The 22,199-nt window shown below is 48.6% G+C and overlaps 1 protein-coding gene across 1 annotated transcript in view; it reads right to left on the bottom strand.

Annotated features, from left to right (window-relative positions):
* Positions 1 to 1,791: 1,791 nt before the first annotated feature.
* nbeal2 (neurobeachin-like 2) overlaps positions 1,792 to 22,199 on the bottom strand; it is a 37,344-nt gene continuing 16,936 nt past the window's right edge. Inside the window, exons 14-55 of the mRNA XM_084703689.1 lie at positions 22,067 to 22,199; positions 21,629 to 21,748; positions 20,981 to 21,308; positions 20,819 to 20,901; positions 20,643 to 20,735; positions 20,232 to 20,403; positions 19,803 to 19,936; positions 18,680 to 18,839; positions 18,390 to 18,492; positions 18,009 to 18,162; positions 17,405 to 17,560; positions 16,687 to 16,846; positions 16,483 to 16,571; positions 15,507 to 16,232; positions 15,120 to 15,304; positions 14,846 to 15,002; positions 14,281 to 14,424; positions 13,073 to 13,396; positions 11,943 to 12,092; positions 11,460 to 11,617; positions 10,079 to 10,203; positions 9,889 to 10,006; positions 9,591 to 9,748; positions 9,183 to 9,316; positions 8,743 to 8,850; positions 8,523 to 8,618; positions 8,224 to 8,348; positions 7,957 to 8,097; positions 7,724 to 7,854; positions 7,384 to 7,493; positions 7,100 to 7,217; positions 6,905 to 7,002; positions 6,547 to 6,660; positions 6,340 to 6,426; positions 5,829 to 5,938; positions 5,285 to 5,457; positions 5,070 to 5,164; positions 4,730 to 4,846; positions 4,444 to 4,605; positions 4,086 to 4,234; positions 3,825 to 3,960; positions 1,792 to 3,649 (exon numbers count right to left, since the gene is read on the bottom strand). Of these exons, the coding sequence (XP_084559815.1) occupies positions 3,542 to 3,649; positions 3,825 to 3,960; positions 4,086 to 4,234; positions 4,444 to 4,605; positions 4,730 to 4,846; positions 5,070 to 5,164; positions 5,285 to 5,457; positions 5,829 to 5,938; positions 6,340 to 6,426; positions 6,547 to 6,660; positions 6,905 to 7,002; positions 7,100 to 7,217; positions 7,384 to 7,493; positions 7,724 to 7,854; positions 7,957 to 8,097; positions 8,224 to 8,348; positions 8,523 to 8,618; positions 8,743 to 8,850; positions 9,183 to 9,316; positions 9,591 to 9,748; positions 9,889 to 10,006; positions 10,079 to 10,203; positions 11,460 to 11,617; positions 11,943 to 12,092; positions 13,073 to 13,396; positions 14,281 to 14,424; positions 14,846 to 15,002; positions 15,120 to 15,304; positions 15,507 to 16,232; positions 16,483 to 16,571; positions 16,687 to 16,846; positions 17,405 to 17,560; positions 18,009 to 18,162; positions 18,390 to 18,492; positions 18,680 to 18,839; positions 19,803 to 19,936; positions 20,232 to 20,403; positions 20,643 to 20,735; positions 20,819 to 20,901; positions 20,981 to 21,308; positions 21,629 to 21,748; positions 22,067 to 22,199 (6,442 nt within the window). The 3' untranslated portion in view covers positions 1,792 to 3,541. The remainder of the gene's footprint in view (positions 3,650 to 3,824; positions 3,961 to 4,085; positions 4,235 to 4,443; positions 4,606 to 4,729; positions 4,847 to 5,069; positions 5,165 to 5,284; positions 5,458 to 5,828; positions 5,939 to 6,339; positions 6,427 to 6,546; positions 6,661 to 6,904; positions 7,003 to 7,099; positions 7,218 to 7,383; positions 7,494 to 7,723; positions 7,855 to 7,956; positions 8,098 to 8,223; positions 8,349 to 8,522; positions 8,619 to 8,742; positions 8,851 to 9,182; positions 9,317 to 9,590; positions 9,749 to 9,888; positions 10,007 to 10,078; positions 10,204 to 11,459; positions 11,618 to 11,942; positions 12,093 to 13,072; positions 13,397 to 14,280; positions 14,425 to 14,845; positions 15,003 to 15,119; positions 15,305 to 15,506; positions 16,233 to 16,482; positions 16,572 to 16,686; positions 16,847 to 17,404; positions 17,561 to 18,008; positions 18,163 to 18,389; positions 18,493 to 18,679; positions 18,840 to 19,802; positions 19,937 to 20,231; positions 20,404 to 20,642; positions 20,736 to 20,818; positions 20,902 to 20,980; positions 21,309 to 21,628; positions 21,749 to 22,066) is intronic.

Genomic DNA, 22,199 nt, shown 5'->3' with positions numbered 1-22,199 from the left:
TCTCTCTCTCTCTCTCCCTCGTTCTCTCTCTCTCTCTCTCTCTCTCTCTCTCTCTCTCTCTCTCTCTCTCTCTCTCTCTCTCTCTCTCTCTATCTCTCTCTCTCTCTCTCTCTCTCTCTCTCTCTCTCTCTCTCTCTTTCTGTGGCCTGGCCACCCTCTCTTAAACATTACCATCCTGTTCAGATGAATCAGTCCACACTATTTAGCCCACTCAAAAAGGACTTTCTCTATTCCAGTTCACACCCTCTTTACAACAATACAAAGACCTGAATACCATGACTGGGATTTTCCGTGGTCATACGTGGGTGAGAAATAGCAGTGCAGTGTAAGTAATAAACAACAACAATAATCTCTCCATTCCACAGCCAGGCAGATTGGGTCATGAAGGGGTGTGTGTGTGTGTGTGTTGGGAGGAGTAGGTTGGGGTCAATGTGAGGGACAGTTCGAGGGTTGCTGTGGTTCTTTGCAGGATCAATTCCAACAACGACAAGTTTGAGGGAGTTCACGGCGGTCTCCTTTCCAGCAGCTTCCCCCTTGTCTCCCTGAGTCCCCTCAAGACTGGGGAGGTCACAGACCATTACCTTCAACAACCCAGAGCAAGGTGTCAACCCCTCCTTCCATTGTCCAGATAGTCACATCAGAGGTAGAATAGTCACCACATCTCCCTCCCCTCCCTCATCCTTATTCTTTACTTGTATTGACTGTTGGGACGGGGGTAAAAAGGGGGGGGGGGGGGATACAAGACCCATTTTAACCGCTCCCCCCATCCTCTAAGACACTTTGAATTGTCCCCCTGTAGGTGTTTATGGGTAGGCTGACAGGATGTTCAGCCCACCAGGAGATCAAAGCCTCCTCTTTAAGTAAATTTAGTGTTGCTGTGACCTTTTCAACTGCAATAGGGTTCATACAGACAGAGATGACAGAGATTTGCTGAAGGGGCTGGAGTCCAGAAGAGGATCAAAAGTGTATTCGAGAGAAAAAGTAACCTAGCGTTAGAGCTGGGATGGTTTGCAGTTCCTGTATCATGTCTCTCCAGAGTGGGTGCTGTGATGGTAAGCTGGAATAGTCTCAAGTTCTGGCCTGTGGTTTAAAAAATGTTTATTGACAATTAAGCCCTCTAATGTTGTTAATCTGTGCAAATATCTGCCACTCACAGCTTTACCTGAAAGACAGTCTTTGAGCCGAGTCCATACAGAAGAATGGATCCGCAAACTGTAATCATTGTTGTCACACATTTGCAATTGAGGAACAGGAGACAATAAGGCAGTTAAAAAAGCATGTATTTTGAGAAAAATACAAACACCAAAATAGTGATTACAAAAGAGCAGATCCAGAACCAAGGTAGCCCTGGGCTGCTCTAGGCTTGGGTTGGATTGTGCAGGGGTACAGATGATGGAACTTTGAAACAAAGCTGTCACATATAAACACTATGCATTCAGTGTAGTGTCCTAGGTGGAGGACTGAGGTGTGTGGTCAGCCAGGAAGATTGAACTGGAAACGGGTCAGCACGGCTGCATAGTTAAGTGAAGAAAACATACATTCATGTAGGACAACATACACCAGTCTCATACAATGCTTCATCAGGATCATGAAAAGCAGCTGACTTGTATAACTATGCAAAGGACACTCCTGTACAAAGAATACAGCAAATACAGCAAATTGACATTGCAACAAGCTATTTCAGACTCACCTTTTCACAAATATTTAGAATCAACTGAATCATAAGACATTAACTGGTTGATGTGATTATGAACATTGAAACACATCCATATAATACGAGCAGCACCCCCCCCCCCCCCACACACACACACACACAAAGCTATAATTATGTCTGTATTTTTTTTCAGCTCTCCATAATTCACTGTTATCCAGATATGTGTCACAGGCACCATTTTGTTGGTGCTGTATTGCATTTGCCCAGCGGTTCCCTTTATTGTCCTCCATCATGATGGTGCATAACAACAGATGATCCCTGGCCACACTACAGGGGCCGACAGGAATTGCATTCCTCCACTCATGTCTGAGTCTTTCCTCAAATGTGTTTCACAGACACCATCTCTTTGTTTCAGTTCCTCTTGAATTAAAACAACAGCAGAACAAACTTTCAACAGCAAACGAGAGACGTGTAGTCAGACTAAAGATGCACAAAGAATAGGGCGAGTCCAAAGTAAGGCTTTGGTGTGGATGATGTGTGATCCGTTTTGTGTAGAATATATTTCTAAAACATAATTTACAGCAGCAAATTTGATGGACAGAAAGGTGAGAGGATAGAAAGTGTAAAATGAAGGGAGTGAGTCTTGGTATAGTAATCAAACCATCTTACTGGAATTCAGTGTGTTTAAGGCTCCAGCTAAAGAGACATTGGAAAGTAAAAAAGGCACTTTAGCTCATGTAACAAAATTGTTAAAAACATAAAAGGTTACTTTGCAAGGAGAAATCATCTTAGAAGATGAGCAATGACAATTTTGCAATAACATACCAATTTTGCAGCAACATAAGAAATTAGTTATCAATAAAAGTAGTCTGAACAATACACTCACAGTAGCTTGAATAAAACAAACTAATATACAGTAGTTATTTACATGTAATAAAACAAGGCTGTCTTCTCTTCTTTGTAAGGTAAGTGGGCTTTTGGTCTTTCCTCCACAGAAACTGGTTGCTTTTAAGCTTCACAATCTCAAGAAATTATACCTTCTAAGCTTCACAATCATTAGAAATTATACCTTTGACCACAACACCATTATTGCTTGATCTGTTCAACATTGCATACAGGCATGTCATGTACACATATTTGAGTTGCCCCAGAAATCCTAACATTTTGACCTTTATCAATGAATGTGCATAGTCCAACACTGACCTACTGTATGAAAAGCACACAGAAGCAGCTTGACCCACAACACGCAGACACACACTTAAATGCAAAGTAGACCCACTAGTGGTACATACTGGTACTACAGCATTTAAATCTCAAGCAACATTAGTCTTCAAGTTTCGAGGAGTCAAGGTGCCGTTGCCAAACCACTGGCCTTGAAACAATCAAAAGAAAAGAGGAAAAAAGGGATGCTGAAAAAAGGAGGTGGGAACATAGAGAGTTCACAGCATTCTTCCCCTCATACTGCACTGTGTGTGTGTGTGTGTGTGTGTGTGTGGGTGTGTGTGTGTGCGTGTGTGTGTAGGCGTTTGTGTGTTCCAGAGTGAGTCACCAGGCTCATAGATATGACTGGGCTCACCACAAAGAATTCCTCCACAGTCATCGTTTTCAAGGATTATACTCATCTAAAAAGAGCTCTCCTCTTTGTCCGCTAAAACATAGACATTCTTTGGAATGACGCAGTCTAAAAACAAAGCAAAAAAATACACCAGGCTCAAACAAATAGAAATAAGTGCAGTAGCTGTAACTGCTCTCCCAGAGAGTTCAATAACTAGAGCCCAGAGCTGAGCTGGGCATGGGAAGGATGTGGAGGGCAGGAGGAGAGACAGTGTGAGCCAGAGGTCTATTGAGCGCAGGGTCTGAAGGGACCCAGTCCTCCCAGGGCCTTTCTCACTTCCCAGTGTACTCTGTGGGGTTGTACTCTGTCTCTCCAGAAGAGACCTGGGAGATCCGTCGGGTGGAGCCCCACAGTCGACGAGAGAACTGTCCTGAGCGCACCTGAGAGGAGGAGGGAGAGGGGATTGGGCGTCACCTCACTTCATAGGGGACAACGAACACAGACATAACCCCCACATGGTCCAGAACTCCAGCGACACCACTCCCCTACCCCCCTCAACCCCCCCCCCCCCACACACACACACACACACACACAGGGGGCACCCCCCAGTCTAACCTCCTCTGGTTTCCCCGCGCCCACCACGATGAGCTTGCCATCCTCCAGGCCCACCAGGATATGGCTGCTCTCCTTGGTCACAGACACACTCCTCACAGGCACCTTCAGGGCCAGGGGCTTCACTGCCAAGTCCAGACTGGTCCACAGGAAGAGAAAGAGGGCGTCACTTTGATGCTCCCCTACTACGGTACTTGACTCATCTGCACAACAGTGCTGTATCACAAGTGGTTGTTTTCTATGTGATTGCGGGTGTCTCCTCACCTGAGCAGGTCTCGGATATGGAGGTTGCCCTGGGATGTGCCCAGGATGACGTAGTCGGCTGCCAGGTACAGAGCCGTCACCTGCTCCTCCAGGGTGGCGGACGCCAGGAGACGGCCGTTGACCGAGTAGACATGGAGCGAGTACTTCTCCTTTAGAGAGAGAGAGAGAGAGAGAGAGAGAGAGAGAGAGGGAGACAGACAGACAGACAGATAGAGAAAGTCAGGGTAAAGAGGGTGGAGTACATGACATGATGGAAACCAAACATTTACGGTGTGATATGTCTGATGATGATGATTCATGCACGCGTGTGTCCTCGGAATACGTGTATATAGTACGAGTCTGTGTGTGGTCTGCATACCTTCCCAACAGAGCAGCCGTCCAGAGCAGTCTGAGCCACAATGTGGCCCTCCATGCCCACCTGCAGCCCCGTGACGTAGGCTGGCAGACAGCTCTCGCCTGGGGGCTTCAACGTCCGCAAGAACTGGCCCCGCCTAATACTGTGCACTATCAGAGTCCCATCCTGACCGAGGAGGCGTCCGACAAAAGATTGCACGTCAACAGATGTAACCCGACACGCCTTCCAGATACATTGTGTGCTTTGCCCTCTGCAGTGTGGCGGTGGTCCACTACTCGCAAACTCTCACCTTTGCTCCTGAGACAGCCATGTCCAACTCGGTGCTGATGGCCACAGAGCTGACTTCCTGGTCGTGGCCACAGAGGACTTGCACTGGGCGAGGTGACAGGCCACTGGAGAAGCCACCCTACAGCAGGAGGAGGAGGGGGGGAGTTCAACACAGGAAGCACACTTCCTGGCCTGAACGTAATACCCATGTATACAGACCAAGAGGACTGGACAATCAAGTTCATATTACAATGTACCATAATACATTCATCATAAGATTTTGATATATTATGACAAGGAAAACATTAATCCATCAATGAAAATAAACTGTAATGATTTGTGAAGCTGAGAGTGTACGGTACCTGCTGTAGGACCTGCCAGACCATACAGGTCGTGTCCCTGGAGCCAGAGATGAGGTAGATGCCACAGAGGTCCAGAGACAGACACGTCACCACATCTAAAGGACACAGCCCAACAGGAAACACAAGGCTGATCATCTACATATCAACTCATCCATTCACCACAGGTCAACACAGGTCATCAAAGGTCACCACGGGTGACCGAATGAGCTTCTCACCGATGTGCCGGCAGATCCTGCCCACCAGCTTGCCCTTGCCCAGCTGGGTGACACGCAGGCTGCAGTCCCAGTGGCCGCCGCTGAAGAGCAGGCGCCCATCGTTGGAGACCACCAGGACCTGGGCACTGATCTCCACGCCCGGGGAGAAGGGCCCGCTCAGGAAACGCTGTGTCCTGTAGGAGGAGAGAGAGACGGATGGACAGAGGGATGAGGGGGGAACGGAGCATGGAGGGAGGTATTGATGCAAGAACACAAATAACGGGATGGAGAGAGAGAGGGAGAATAATATAGAGAGAGAAGGAGAGAAAGACGAACAGAAGGTGGGACTGAGTGAGATACTGCAATCCAAAGGGATCTTTGCTGATAGTAAGTGAATCCTTTAAGTTGGATTAAGCCTTACACAAATAACTGTAACTAAGCACAGTGTTTGGCCACATGAGACGATAAGAAAGTTTGTGTGTGGTCTGGATCATCTTCCATCACTGATAGTGTATACAGCATGGGGTTAAAAGTGTAGGAACACACACTTGCTGGGGTCACTCACTTGGGGTTGAGCACAGTGGGGTCCTTGGTGAAGGTGAAGTAGTTGGCAATGTTCTTGTCAAACGGCAGCCAGCTGTGTGTCCCGATCAGACCGTTGGCACTCACTGTCACCTGGGTGGAGAAGGAGGGGGGAGAGGGGGAGAGAAGAAGGGGAGAGCAGAGAGAGGGTGGAGAAAGAGAGTAGAGGGAGAAAAGGGGGGAGGAGGGAGGAGGAGGAGGGAGTTACATGGAGAGGATATGTGAGTGACTATGCTTCAACATGTACAGGGTTATAGTCCACTGGGAGTCAGATGGCTGAGCGGTGAGGGAGTCGGGCTAGTAATCAGAAGGTTGTCTGATCGATTCCCCACCGTGCCATATGACGTTTTGTCCTTGGGCAAGGCCCTTCACCCTACTTGCTTCGGGGGGAATGTCCCTGTACTTACTGTAAGTCGCTCTGGATAAGAGCGTCTACTAAATGTAAATGTTATATACTGTAGTACGCAAAGAGGACTTCAGTGGGTAACGCTCACCAGCACATCGGATCCTGGGATGATGAAGGAGCGGTTTGGGGTCTTTGGGACTAACGCCTGGACCAGGGGCACGCCATCACTCACCACCTGCAACACACATAGACACATGCACAGAGTAGCCATGAAAGTGTGTATGAACCGTACAAGAAGTATTCCTTGCAGTGATAAACGTAGGTAGGTGACAAAGAGTGACTGAGGCAGTCCTACCTCCACAAAAGGTCGCAGCTTGTCCATATGCTCAAACAGGTTGAGGGGCAGAGTGTCCATGCGGGCCTGCCGTCTGGACGCACTCTGGGCTGACATACGAGGGGGGTGAGGCTCCTACTCCCCCAGAAACACAGTCAGACGGTCAGTTAAGCACAGCTGGAACACCACAGACACCCAGCTACAACCAGCACAGACACAGTGACATTCACAGACAACAATACCACGCAGTCACACACTCAACCAGGGTGAGAGAGCAGAACTGCTTGAAATAAACACGTGTTCCCAGGCAGGCGCCTGCAGAGTGGCAGTAAATCTTGGAGTGTTTAACGGTCGTAAATTGCTGAGATGGGACTCAGACCTTGAGGAGCTGACAGGGGGTCTGGCCGAAGTTGCTGATGATGCCCTCCAGGGCCTTGCGCTCTGTCTCATTGGCTATGGCATCCAAGTCCACGGCGCCTAGAAAACCACCAGTCAAACGGCAGAAATGTACGGAACAGTGGGATGGAACAGTGGTGGAACCGTGCTGGATAACTGTGTTCTGTCCCAGTCTTACCCTCATAGGTGCAGTAGTAGAACACATTGAGGGCCTCCACAGCCTCCTCGCCTCTCTGCTTGTAACCAAAGATCAGGTCAATCCACTCATGGAGGTGACTGGACACATGCTCACATTCCTGAGGACACACACATGCACACACCACAGTTACCTCCTATCCACAGTGTCCTTCTTTCAAAGGGATCAGACCTATTCTTTTGTGGGTGCGGTAGGATCTGGATGACATGGGATATGGGATGGAGGGCTTGACAGAAGGATGAGATGCTGGGAGCCTTCTGTCTCACCAGGGCCTTCCTATGCTTCCTGATGAAGTCGTCCCTGGACGAGGCCCAGCGTGGTAGTAACACATCTGCCACCGACTCCTGGGACATCTGCAAGCTGCCCAAGTCAAAGCCTGGGAGGAAGAGAAAAATAACACACACACACACACACACACAGGCCGCACAGAAACACAAACTGTCATATACATAAACATGAAGTATAGGGGGTCCTACACTCAGTGATAACGAGCAATTTACACATTAACATGGATTTGGGGTCACATCCTATATAACATCTTAGCTCTGACTATGCACAGGCTCCATATGTGATAAATCTCCATACACATGCAAGGCTGTATCTCACCGTTCATGTTCTCCAGGAACTCGGGGAAGTAGAAGAACTCGGGGATGAGCTCTTTGACATCAGCAGGGCTCTCCATGCGAGCCTGCCAGGCCGCTGGCACGGAGTGGAACTGTCGGTCTGCAACGTCAAACCTGAACACGGAAAACCACACATTTTACCGCTTCTATGTGCTGAGGGTCACTTCCAAACTTCTTGAGCTTCCACCTCCTCATCGAACACACTTTCAGGCCTACCTGCCGCTCTGCAGCTGGATGTGCAGGGTGGTAAAGGGCTCCATGCGAATCATGTAATGCATGACCCCTGCAGCGTTTGAGTAGTGTGTGCCGTAGTGGAACTTGTCGATGGTGCCTGTCGAGTCCTCAAAACTCTCATACCTGAAGGCATACGAGGGGAAATGGATCAAAAAGAATGAATGGATCAGTGCTAACAGCTGTAATGCTGACACGGTAGAGTTGGGTTTTCAGCATATGTTCGGAGATTTCGATGAATACACCACTCACTTCTCTCTGACATTCTGGGCGTGTCTGGAGTTGACCACACCGATGGGTTTGGACAGGTCCCTGAACACCTCAGGGTCCTCTAGATCCAGTACCGAAGAGGTGTAGTCACACAGAACCCAGGGGAACTGTAAAACATACAAGAACACAAGTCATACCCAACAGAAAAACCAGGACTGGTCTGTGAAAACAGAAAACCAAACTGTCCATCTTCTGGGACAGTTAGTTTGTCAATGAGTTACAGCCAGGGGAAATATGTGGTTTAATTCTTCAGTGATTATTAACATATGATGTCTACTTACCACTGGGTACTGGGAGAGGTCATTATAGGTGCGCCCAGCGATGGTGTTCAGTTGCATCAGGTACTCAAAGTTAGAAATTTCCCTGCACACCCATTTCTATAGTAAAAACAAAACAAAAAGAAGTTCTATTCAAATGAGGATTTTCCTTTATTTCCTCTATTTTGGACTCATAACAGTTGTTGTGGTTGCTGGTTGAAGAGTAGTCTGGTGTGTCAAGCACCTGTGTGAGCCCAGAGGCCGTCAGCAGCTCCTGTGGGGAGCGGGAGCCGAAGTAGAAGAGGTTGGGGGGCCGCAGCCCCAGGATCCTAGAGTACACCTTGTTCCGCACCTGGATAGGGGAGGGTAACAAACGAACACTATGATCTTTCACAAATTTTTGGGTCAACCAAAATGTACCATAAAAACACTACCCGTGGGAAATAAATGTTTCACAAGCAGTCTCTATGGTCTTAAAGGTTATAGGCTTTTTCCATTGACTTATTTTGTGAAATCACCGTCAATAAAACTCTATCTGGAGAAAAGTGTTCAGAAAATAACTTGGGGTGCTGTTTCTCATGATATTCTATAATGTTACCCAATGCAGCTTTAAGGGACACTTAAGTGGGTATCAATGCTGTAAGCCAATCCTGTGGCTAGTGAGTGGTGCTGTGATTGGAGCACCTTCTTCTTGAAGTCGATGAAGTAGTGAGACTGGTCTATGAAGAAGAGCTCCAGGGCTGACCGGCGCAGGTTGTAGCGTCTCAGGTGCACCTCCCTCAGCTGAGACAGAGGCCTTTTGAAGTCAAACCCGATCCCTGAGGAAAGATCACTGTTGAGTATGACAATCCCTACTCCGGATTGTTGTGTTGGGTTTATGTGTTTACTTTTGTTAAACGTTGTCATGTGATCAAGGTTCATCAGGTGTTGGGGCTGTGTGATGCACGTGTTGATCAAACGTAACGTTTGGCAACTGAATCGGTAACTTGTCTCTTTCCTAATACATGTTGTCTCTTAACAAACCCTTTGTGAGTACTGTCAGTGGTTATTGGGGTATATGTTTTTTCTGTCAGATTGCAGTATGTCCTTTACCCTCCTCAGTCTCCTCTTTTTCACTGCTGTAGTCGTAGAAGTAGAGGTGGTGGGTGGTGACCTCCAGACGACCAGGAACCACTGCCACAATGGTGATGAGCTCGCAGTCCTCTGACAGCACCAGCTTCTCCTTCTGACTCTCATCCTCCCCCTCCACCCTGTGGATCACAGTGAGGCATGCTGGGTCAGAAACCTCGGATCTCCATCAACATGGTTTGGCTAACAACAGTTAATTAGCTGTGGCTGACATCAGTGAGCACTAGTGTTGCATTGATGAGGTGATGTAACAGCTACTCACTGGTTGTCCAGAAAGACAATGTCCTCTTCTTCCAATTGGTCGTCCTCCATGTCACTCACTTTTGCTTCCTTGGCAACAGCAAGGGGGAGGGGTTCAGAGCTGCGGGGACTTTCAGCTCCTTATGTTGGAATAAATCAAATTAAAAAAATATCTATATTTTTTATAGACATGTTTTGTTATTGAGACGTACCCATGTTGTCTCTGAAAGCGCTAGCCTCTGTGTGGGTGTCGTACTGGTAGTTGGGGACCAGTTTCAGCCTCATCTTGGAGTAGGTCTCTGCACTGGACAGCTTCCATTTAACCACTGGAGGATCTCTAAGGAGTAGAATCGTGACTACATTTAATGAATACATAAAAATGAACAGGTTTACATAACAGTTTTTTACAAATGCTATGACAGTTTTTTCAATACCTTAAGTTTTCTAAACTCTTAACGCACCAACACACCTACCACACACAATTGGCAAAACTGTTAATTTCATGCTCAAAATCACACATTGTAAACTCAAACACTAATTGTCATAACACAAAAATACACTAAACATGACACCATGTCTACGAAAACACATTCTCTTTTCACAGGAACATAGTCAATCATAGCACAATGTCATAAAAAACTAACATCAGATGGAATTACAAAAACTGTATTCATTTAGGCAGGTATGTGTCAGGTCTCACAGTATATGGATTATAGATTGTGTTTGCAATGCAAAGCCTCTCTAAATTTTTGTTCTGTTGGATTTTGTAAATGTGTGCATTTACTTTCTTTTGCTGCATAAATTCAGAGCAAAACATTAATGACCCATCTCAGAGTAGCTTTATAGAATGTACGGCAGTTACTGTATTACTGTAAAAAGAAACATAATTGCTGCAGTAAAGGCTTCATTTGCAACAGGACATTACTACAAGAAATATGCAATATAGCTTCCATTTACAGTATTACCCTAGCTCTGGCCCTTCTCTGAGCGCCACCACACATTCTAACTCCTCTCCCTTGTCCCACTCCTCTCCCTTGTCCTGGTACTTGTCTTTCTCTCCCATGTCCTGGTATCTCTCTTGTGAAGGCTTTTCTGTATTCCTATTTTCTTTGTGTTGCTCTATATTGTTCTTTTTCCACACATGATCAGCCCAAAGATGTCCTCTTTAATGTCTATACCATAGGTGTTCACTTTGACTTAAGCCAATCATTTAGGTTTTAAACATGATGTTACCTGTTTTGCTGACAGTGAAAGCATTGGTAAATTGGGCAGTAAAAATCGATTGTTTTGGTCTTGGTTGAGCTTGTGCGTAAACGTTTGTGTTTACTCTATGCATTTTGTGTCATAGCAACAAGAAATGTGTTAATTGTACAGCCTACACAGACGGATGTTGTGCTAACTGTGTTAAGAGATTAGGAAACTTGTTAAAGGTATTGAAAAAACAGTCATAGCGATTGTAAAAAACTTTAAATGATGTGGAGAAAAAACAGATTTTTAAAATAATTGTACAAAACAGCGTACAAAATCCATCACAATACAAAATGCAATTTTTTGATCCTACTAAGTAAAATTGTTGAGGCTGAACAACCAGACCTGTGTGCCCAGGGGCCTCTCTCGCTGGTCAGCAGGCAGCGGAGGGACTTCCAGTGACGCCACACCACCCCCTGCTGGCTGGAGCTCTGCTTCTGTACGCTGTGGTACCTGATGTTCTCACTGCGCACTCGCTTCAGGTGAGGGTCCACAATGGCCTCCTGCTCACACAGGCACCGGCACACAAACACACACACACACACACACACAAACACACACAAACACACAAACACACAAACACACACACACAAACACACACACACAAACACAAACACACAAACACACACACACACACACAAACACACACACAAACACATAAACACACACACACAAACACACACAAACACACACACAAACAAACACACACACACACACACACACACACACAAACACATAAACACGCATACAGAGGTCGTTGTTTAGAGTCTGTTCAATTGACTTCCACCTGCAGCTTTCTAAACAGGCTCCTCGGGGTGAAGGCCTCACCTGGAATTTGTCTTTGCTGTCTCCTTTGTCTTTGTCCCGCCGTATGGCTGTGCTCATGAGGTCGTCAAAGCAGGAGTTCCAAAAGTTGGACATGAGGTCGTGGCTCTTCCCAAACGTGTCCAACTCATACTGTTCCATCGTGGGTTGGACCTACAAATGTAATCAAATACTCACATTTCAGAAAACACAATTACAACACACACACTCACTTAACCAACACAACATCTCTATACAATTATTTTAAAAAGTAATGACCTTTTTGACTTGGAACACACACCATTGCAAACACTAACCCTAACCATAGCTTTGGACTGATACCAAATGCTTGATAAGGCAGTGTATTGTATGATCTGTATATAAAACAGGTCTAAACAACAAAGATTTAAGAGAGTGAACTGTCACACACTTTCAAAATAAATCCTTGTCTGAACTTGGGAGGATCTGTTTGGCTTTAATTCACGGAACCTCTTAGCGTAAAGTTGTAAACTTAATGTTGAGAGGTAACAGTTAGTGTAAACTTTTATTTTCTGCCAACACACTGAGATTCGGTACAATTTTGCCAAACTAGCTACTTTAGTCAGTCAGTCATATTTATTTATAAAGCACATAAAAAAAAACAGCTGATAGCCAAAGGGCTGTACCGTAGCGAATTATTAAAACACACACATTAAGACACAAAACCGCTTAGCTTTACATTACATTCTCTCAATAAACCAGCACAGACGTAGACTATGAGTTACTTAGTGGTTGTGGGATAGCTGGGTGGACACAGCTGATGACACAGAACAGACAACAGCAAACCCAAACAGTGCCAAGTTAATCTGGAGCCAAGGACAAAGGTCACGGCAGCCCCTCTAAAAATACATCACTGAGATTTAGACAAATTACTTCTGTGGAAACATAACATTTGGAATCTGCTTTTCTGTCCAAGCATAGTTCACTCCCACTGCTCACATAAAGCATGCTGGCAAAAGGTCCGTATTTTTTTTAATAAATACACCTTAAATGAATATGGCCTGGTACTGTTTACATTCTCTGATACTGTCTGCTTATGAATCCAGTAACATGACAGGCCTATATGGGTATCTGGCTGTAACAGGGTAGTGGTGATGTAGGGCAGGAAGACTGACATGATGCTGGTAGAAGTCTTGCCACTCCACGGTGTGACAGTAGTTCTGCAGGTCCTGAGCGAAGGTGGGGCTTCCATTGGTCACCGGAAGGTTAGGCAGCAGGGACTGCAGCATGACGGGGTCAGCGTGCTGGTCCAGGAGGGTGCGTACGATGGGCACCAGCCGGGAGAAGGTCTCCGCGTGCCCGCCGTTGGCGTCCACCATGACACCCTTTGGCCACAGGGGGGCACCCAAGCGGCCCAGCAGGAAACACACCTCCACCCACTTCAGACAGAGCACTGTCTGGAGGAGGCTGTGGAGCTTCACACAAGCCATCACACACACCTGTGGACCCGGGAAAAAGAGAGAGAGGGAGGGAGGGAGGGAGGGAGGGAGGGAGGGAGGGAGGGAGGGAGGGAGGGAGGGAGGGAAGGAGGGAGGGAGGGAGGGAGGGAGGGAGGGAGGGAGGGAGGGAGGGAGGGAGGGAGGGAGGGAGGGAGGGAGGGAGGGAGGGAGGGAGGGAGGGAGGGAAGGAGGGAGGGAGGGAGGGAGGGAGGGAGGGAGGGAGAAACAGATAAAGAAAACATTTATAAAAAGAGAGGGAGGGAGAATGAGTCAGAGAGCGAGAGAGACACAGGAAAAGTGAGAGAAAAAGACAGAGGGAGCGTTTGCAAGACAGACGGAAAAAAGAAGGAGAGACAGTGACAAGACTAACTTGAAGAGGCACAACATTACGACAGTTAGCCTTTTCAATGCACTGCGATGGTTTGAGTGGCTCGGATCTCGACAGGGGCTCCTTAAGAAAAGTACACAACCAAAGCCCCGTGTTGCCATCAAAAGGGTTAACCTGGGACAGCTTACGTCTGTCCACTTGATCCCTCGATCTTGCAGTAGCCATCCCATAAATCAAAAGGAGCAGCCTGGTCATACAGAACACTCCCCCAGAGGAATGTGGGCTCTCCACTCTGATACCCATAGAAGGCCTGGTAGTGCTCAACTCCTGTCAGCCCTGTTACACCACAATAGGGCCTTTCACACTTGAAATCCAAATTGAACGAATTTCAATCAGGCATAAATGGTGAGTGCTGTTGTTGTTGATCACCATGACCTTTAGTTGTTTGAAGCCCTGTACTATGAAAGGGAAATGGTGTGAGCCTTTTCTTATTTGTGGTGGGTGGAGTGCGTGTGTGAGTGTGTCAGTGTGTGTGTGTCTAAGGCAAGAGGCTAACCTGAGAGTCCTGCTGCTGGATGTATCCCGTGATGATGCGCAGGCCGATGTAGGCCATCTCCCTGAGCTCCAGAGAGCCTGGAGAGCCCGGGGCACAGTGCCATGCCTGTAGCCTGTCCAGCAGGTTCACCACCCCCTCAAAGATCTGCAGAACAACAACGCCTGTCAGCCACTCGCAGCAAGCCAGGACCCGACACAAAGCAGGACCTGTTACCACACCTCTCAACACACATGGCTAACTATGACTATTCAGCACACACAATAAATACAGCCTAGTCAGAGATCAACAACTCCTACACGACATTCATTGCCCTGCCGTAAACCAGGAGGAGAGGGGACACACAGATAATACAGACAATGACAGGAAGTAGCTATATCCTTCACAGCATTCCTGGCTAATGGAGATCAGGCCTCCACACCCTCCTGAGCCTCTATACATTGTAAGCAAACAACCGTACTGGGGAGACTCCCTTGACTCTCATTTGAAACGGCTGCACCCATACATGAATACATTCATACAGAATCGATTCTCACACAGGACCGAAGTATTCATCTGGAGGGGGTACCTTCTCGCTCCACAGAGCGTGGTTGTCGGTTCCCTCGGCAAACAGGAAGTCCTGGAGCAGCCTGAGAAGGCGCACCAGGCTGGGACAGTGGGGCAGAGACTGGCCCTGGGCGTCTCGCAGGTCCGACAGGGACGACTCCAGCATCATCTCCAACAGGCTGGCACACACACACACGCGACTTAGGATACATCATGACTCAGTCTAAGAGCTTTGAGGTCGGACTCAGTGCGGTGCTAGCGACAGATGGTGGACGGGGGCCTGGTCTGAAACTAACCTTCGCTTGATGTCGTCGGGTGGGCGCACCAGTTGGCAGGAGGAGCCCAGCTTGGTGAGGACAGAGAAGACCTGGCCCCTCTCCCTCCAGACGGCGTCCTCGCCACCCTCGGCCCCGCTGCCGCTCCACAGCACGGAGAACACGATGTTAGTCAAGAGGTTACACAGCTCCTCCTCCGGGGTCTGCTGCGACACACACATACAAACACGCACGTACACGTACACACACACACAAACCCAGTATATTAAGAAGATGAAGAACTTATGAAACTTATGGAAGAACTTATTCAAAAAGTGTGATGGATTCAAGCAGCAGAGCCTGGGGCCTGTGGGAGCAGGCAGGAGCCCGACCTGAGGAATGGAGGGCTGAAGGGTTTAAGAGCCCTACCTGAGGGTTGGAGGTGTTGGAGATGGTGTCTCCAGTGGGAGGGTCTGCTCCATAGCTGGCGTCGTCAAGCACATTGGACAGACTGGAGCTCTTCCTGGGCCTCAGAGAGGGGAAGGGCTTGCTGTGCTCCAGGGGTGACGGGGTGTCCCCCTGACTGCCTGCGGGTGTGATGGTGCCCATCCCTGTGCCCGCCTCCCCCAGCTCCAGTTCAAAGGGGGAAGTGCCGAAGGGGGAGAGGGGGTGGTAGAGCCCCTCCTCCTCGGGGCGGGCCGAGGGGATGTCCACCGTGTTGGACAGGGAGGACGAGTGGCTCCCCTGCTCCACCGAGTCAAAGGACTTAAAATGCGACGAGTGTCCATAGCTCTTCAGCTGCCCCCCGCCGCCGTTGAGGGGTGACTGGGAGAGGCTGGAGAAACCCTCCGAGAGGTCCCGCAGGCCTCCTTCTTCCTCATCCTCTTCATCCCGTGAGGTGTAGGTGAGGAAGAGGTCGGGCCGGGTGTCCTCTATGACTATGCTGTGGTCTCGGCAAAGGGGGGGGCGGAGGGGAGGGCGCGGGAGGAGGCGGGTGGGGGGCTCCAGGGAGCTGGGGGTGCTGGAGTCCTCTAGGCTGGCTGCTCGGGACTCGTAGGACTCCTTCACATAGAGCTTAGTGAGGACGTCCTGCCAGCCAGGCTGACGAGCCAGCTGCCTGACGTAGTCCTCGCTAGAATAGATCAGGTGGAAGAGCTGAGGGGATAGCAGCAAAGAGAGAGGGGTGGCAGGGAGGGAGGTGAAAAATAAATATGAGAGGTGACGGAAGGAAATGGAGATGTGATGTTTTAATGAAATGCCTTTTCATGAATCAGTGAACAAACTTGGGTTGTCCTTGAAGCTGACTGAAAATGGATCTTTTCAAACTGAGGTTTCTGTTCTTCACCAATGGCCCTTTGGAGCACTAAGAATAACCACCCTGACAGAATCTGAAAGAATGACTGACCTTGCGACACACGTCCAGACGGACAGTGAGGTCAGCTCTGTGTGACAGATACACCACAGCCAGGAGGTCTCTGAAGCTAGGGCAGGCATCTGCGTGTCAACAGATGTCAGAGTCGAGAAGAAAATACAGAATTAGCTATAACCCCCCCCCCACACAATTTTTTTTAAACAAATTCTCAGTGTCTCAGAGGCTATTTTGGATTACCTGTTGCAAGAACCTGCTCGTACAGACAGCGCACGGTGGTCATGGTTACAGGGATGTCTCCAAGGAAACAGACCAAGCCTAGGTAGCCAAAATCCTTCAGCTTGACGCGGTGCTTAGTCCGTTCAGGCACTCTTTCACTCTTCAGGATTTTGTAGAGAACCTACACAGACAGACAGAAAACACAAAAACACCTGATGCTTAGATAACAGTCCCCATTTGTCTCATAAAAAAGATAGACTACTAAGATTTCATAGAGCTGGATAGATATGCTTCAATTTCTGTGTAAGAGAGAGGCTTCTCTCCTTAGGTCAAGAGGTCATGTTGTGGACACATTAAGATCATATATAGATAAGGGTCTAGCTTGTTTAGAATTATGATTCAGCGAGTAGAAACTATGCTGGAAAAGGCTTCAATAAGTTACGATACGGTCAAGTATAACCTTTCAAGAATACAAACATGGTGACCACATACTGTGCCCTGTAAGGAAGAATTCTGTGGAAACTATATCTGAACTCCATTCTATATACGTCTGTCAGTAACCCATTGCTGTGCTCATCTGACCACTCTGCCTTGACTGTTGAAATGATCCGAGCTCGTTTTATAAAACCAAGTCAACAATTTAACAGTCTCAGTCATCTTTCCGGCCACCGACTGACATCATCATTAACGAAGTTGAAGATCTAAGATGAGTGGTTGGTCCGGAGCTATTGGTCCTCACCCTGAAGACTCTCTCGCGGGCCTCGTCCCCGAAGGTGGGGTTGAGGAGCAGGCAGTACAGCTGCTCCACACCCCACTCCACCAGCACCGTCTGGACTGTTTCCCTGGGGGGCGTGCTCCGCAACAGACAGTACAGCACGTCCAGCGCGCTCACCACCTAGGGCCGGGAATCCAAAACACATAAGCCGCAGTCTTTGTGGAATCTTGAGCCAAAGTTGTTGTGTGTTTCAGGCCCACACCTTTTTAGTCTATTTAATGTGAGAATTTCTAGTTGGACTTATGTCCGTCTGTTACTTCTTATTTATTTGTTTTATTAGCATTCTTATACAGTATATTTGTGTATTATTTTTCATGTTTTTTATTTAAGCTTATGTTCTTTTTTTACTTACTTTCTACTTGATATCTTCAGCAGTCACACTGCATTTGTTGCAATGACTTGCAAAGATTGATTGACTAGTTGATTCATAAACTAGATCTGTCTGGACCAGGAGGCTACAACAATGTATCAAAGCAGCATGTACTCACCTAAAACTCACTGTGAAAGTGTGGGGAGAACACGACAGAGAGCCAGGAGAGAAAGAGAGAATGAGTCCAGGATTGCGTACCTGCTGTTCCTCTCCCACGGCGAGCGTGTAGGCCAGGACACTGTGGAGCTCCTCTGGGCTGGGAGACCTGAGCAGGAAATCCCTGAGCAGGGAGAACAGAGAGATCTGGACCGTCTGCTTCTCATCAGACAGGCGGCTGCCGTCTTTCTCCATGCTGCGGAGGGACAGACAGACAGGGACACAGACAGACAGGGAGGCAAGCAGACAAACAGACAGACAGACAGACATACAAACGGGCAGGCAGGCAGACAGAAAGTCAGACAAAATAATACCAAAACCCTAAAAACACACCGAACACATCTACTCAAACGTGCCTTGGTGCACGTGTCTTCACATCCCCATGGTGTCTGAGCCTTACTGTGCAGGTGCTGTAATGTTTACCTGTAGTGCGTCCGTATGGTATCCAGGATGTACTGCACCCCATACTTCCTCCTCATGCGCTGCTTGCCATCCTTGATCACCGTGGACAAGTACTGGACATGGCCTTCATACAGTAGAGAGGATATATAACTGAGAAGACAGCACTGCCAATGGAGCTCACTGGAAAACTACAATGTGACAGCTTAGTTAATAGTACTGTAGTAGTATTGTAGTCGTGTTGTACCCAGACACAGTAGAGTGTTGTCGGTTCCTTACCCAGACACACAGTAAAGAGGGTATCGGTTCCTTACCCAAACACACAGCAAAGTGACTGTTGCTCCAGATGCGGAAGTCAAAGAGCAGGTGCTGGTAGAGCTGCAGGAGCAGAGGGCTGTTCCCCTCGCTGGACACCTGCTCCAACAGGAACTGACACGCCATCAGAACACTCATGTCCATCATGCTGCCCGGCACCTGGGGGAGAGGGGAGAATATGTGGGATAGGATGGGGGTGAGGAGTGAAGGGTTAGGTTACGCATGGGGGTGGGGGGGATAGGAGGGGGTGGGGAGTGGAATAGGGTGCGGGTGGGGGTGGAGGGATGGAAGAATGGAAGAATGGGAAAGGATGGGGGTAGGGGAAGTGGGCGTAGGGTGGGTACGAGAATCTATAGGGTGAAAGTTCCTGTAAGTGTTTACAGTCCTGATATTACTCTGACGTGTGTGTGTGTACCAGGGAGTCTTGCTTCAGTGAAGTGAATTGAAGGGTTTCAAGTATGTAAGAGTGAGAGAGGGAGTTGGTGCCTGTGTGACTGAGTGTGACGGCAGCGTTGACGCTCTGTGTGTGTGTGTGTGTGTGTGAGTGTGTGTGTCAGTGCGTGTGTGCACACAGGCGTGTGTGTGGATAATGGCGTAATTGTTAGAGCAGCGTTTCCTCCCAGGATGACTGGCTTTGCAGACACCAACATCCACCAATATGTCCTGTCAGAGCAGCGACCCCTCCCTCTCTCTCCCAGGGAGCATCGCTGGAATGCAGGACAGTCTCCGTCTAGCCCACCCCACTGTACACATATCTACAAACACTACGATACAGGACACAAGTCCTCCAACCCAGGACAGGCACCCTGGCCCTGGGCATTCAGTTTTAAGCCCCTCGCCTGTACACATTGAAATTCATTTGTCAACAACAAAACCAATGAAAACTATTTATTTTCCAGCAACTAAAGACTATTCGTTATACTGTACATGATTGATGAGCGCTGATGTTATTGAGTCTCCCGAAGGTTGGGGGCATCTGGCCTTTCCATGAGGAGCTAAGCCTCCTCTATGAGCAGGTGGTCTGTCTTATCGTCTGGACTATATGCACCATTTGTGTGTCACTTTGGGTAAAAGCATAAGAAAATAAGAATAAGAGTTAAAAGAAAACGTTTTGCCGCTCACCTTGCTCAACATGGCTCCTATGATGGCAGGGCCATGGCAGTTCAGCAGACTCTCATGATTGACGGGGTGATGGCGAATCAGATTCTTCACCATCAGCAGGAAGGCGGCAACGCTGTTTCTCTCCAGACGGCCCTCTGGAAGGAACATGGGACACAGTGTCACCACCTTAGCAACCACGGCTTCACCACGACAACCAGGGCCAGTGACTCAGTCGCTAACAGTGATCATAGTGTTTGGTTTGTTGAAATGGCTTGGTGCCTTTTGGAGCATGTGTTCAGAATGCTGATGGTGATTTGGAATCAGAGACCATTCTTAACATTCTAGAATCACAACGTGGTGGATATATAAATCAGTGCCTATTCACAGAGCGATTGCATTTCAGCGTTAAAAACAGGCTCTATCCTTTCCTCCAGGGCAGGGAATACTGACCCGAGGACTTGCCCAGAGGCAGCAGCATGCCGGCGGAACCTCTTGAGGAGGTGAGCTCTGGTCCCAGGAGGTCCGAGGTCTCCTGCCCAACTCCGTCCACCTGCTCGGCCTCACACACTTGGTCCAGCAGGGGCAGCAGCACTCCCATGCCCCCCACCGTATTCAAAACATCCTGACATGGAACAGACAAATGGCCACACATACCGCACATTCATACACCCATCCATACACACACGATCACATGTACATACACCCATCCATACATGCAGACAAAATTACATACCGGTGTAACCACTTTACTGAAAGAGAACCATTATAGTAATTGTGCTGTTGTTCTCAAACGCACGTCATTACAATAGAATATAAATACCATATTAACAGTAGAGAGAGGACACATTGGACAACACACACCTTGATGTCCCAGTTAACCACCTGGTGTCCAGTCAGCCTGCCGTCATACTGGTGGTTGGGAGACAGATCCAGACAAATCTGGTTCTTGAAAGCCTGAGAACACAGATTACATCAGTACCGTCTTGGTGCTGCCCGTGCTTTACGGCAGCTCTGAGGAACATCTGAACCTCACCCACCTGTGGAGTGTAGTAGAGGAGGAGTTTGCTGTTGAGGTCCGAAAGCTCTCCATCCGCCTTGAACAGAGACACGTGGTTGGGGCCTGGGAGGAAGATGAGGTTACCGTAAAAACCATGTGCCACAACCACGTGCAACTCGGCAGACGTGAGTCGCCATTGTACCTGCGGCATAGAGCGCCTTGGCCTGTAGCGGTTGCAGGGCCTCATGGCAGATGAAGGCAGTTCCCAGGAGGCCGTCCAGAGAGCTCGGCGTCCCCCACTCCGTGTCCTGCAGCCCAGCAGGGATGGTGTGCACGTGGGACTCCTGCAGAGACCCCCAGCGGCCCCCCGCAAAGGTGGCCGGGAAGGACTGGGAGCGGGTGAGGGGGGCGGCGTGAGCGGGAAAGGCAAACTCCCCTGACTGGGATGACGGGGGAGGCAGGGTAGGGGAGGTGGTGGTGGTGGTGGTGGTCCGGTGGCCCGCGGAGCCGATGCAGCAGGAGGTGAAAGGCTGGAAGAGGAGGAGATAAAGGAGGAGAGAGGTGGAAAGGAAAGTGGAGGAAGGGGTGGAAGAGGTAGAGGAGGAGGTAGAGCAGGAGGTGACAGAGGAGTAAGAAGCAGAAGAGTAAGAAGTACAACATGAGAATGTGAAACAGAAGGGCTGACACAAGAACTACCAGGAACACAGTCCAGCACTGCCCTGAACACCCTGCCATAGACCAACCCTCTCTATGCATAATCCAGTTTGCTCTGAATGACCTCAGTCTGTGCTAAACCAATGGTCTTTTCAAAGCATAGCCCTTCCAGCTCCCTGCAGTTACTCTTTCTTACCTCATTGAAAGAGGGGAAGCGCAGCTGGGCAGTCTTACACGGCTCTCCGTCTATGTAGATGGTGACCATGTTCTGTCCAAATGGACGACGGCCAGGGATGTGGACGATGTCCACAGAATGCTGAGAGACCAGAGACACAAAAAAGCCATGATGACACAGGCTTCATTTCACACCACACATTTACAGGGCTGGCATGCAGAGCATGTCTGCAAATAGTCACTTCAGAGCACATCCTAGGAACACACCCACAAACGATACAATAGTGCAACACGTACGCACTTCAAATATAGATCATTATCATAACAACCTTCCTCACAATGGTTGAGCAGGACTGGTCCAGTAGTATATGTCTTGTGTTAGATGACAGGTTAGAGGTGTGTGCATGTGTGTAGGTTACAGGTGTGTGTGTGTGTGTGGCTGTAAGTCTCTGAATCTCACCCAGCAGCAGTCTGTGAGAGGATTGTCAGGCAGGCAAACAGCCATGTAGTCTTTCTTAGTGCACACAGCCACCACCAGCACCCCCTCCATGGTGAAGAACGCCTCCAGTCCCGTCCCGCTGGCCGTGAAGAAA

The sequence above is a fragment of the Hypomesus nipponensis genome, chromosome 2, assembly GCF_054491055.1.
Source record: "Hypomesus nipponensis isolate SF chromosome 2, ASM5449105v1, whole genome shotgun sequence".
NCBI classification, from domain to species: domain Eukaryota; kingdom Metazoa; phylum Chordata; class Actinopteri; order Osmeriformes; family Osmeridae; genus Hypomesus; species Hypomesus nipponensis.
The sequence above is the reverse complement of the archived record's forward strand: the minus strand, read 5'-3'. Positions and strand labels throughout refer to the sequence as shown.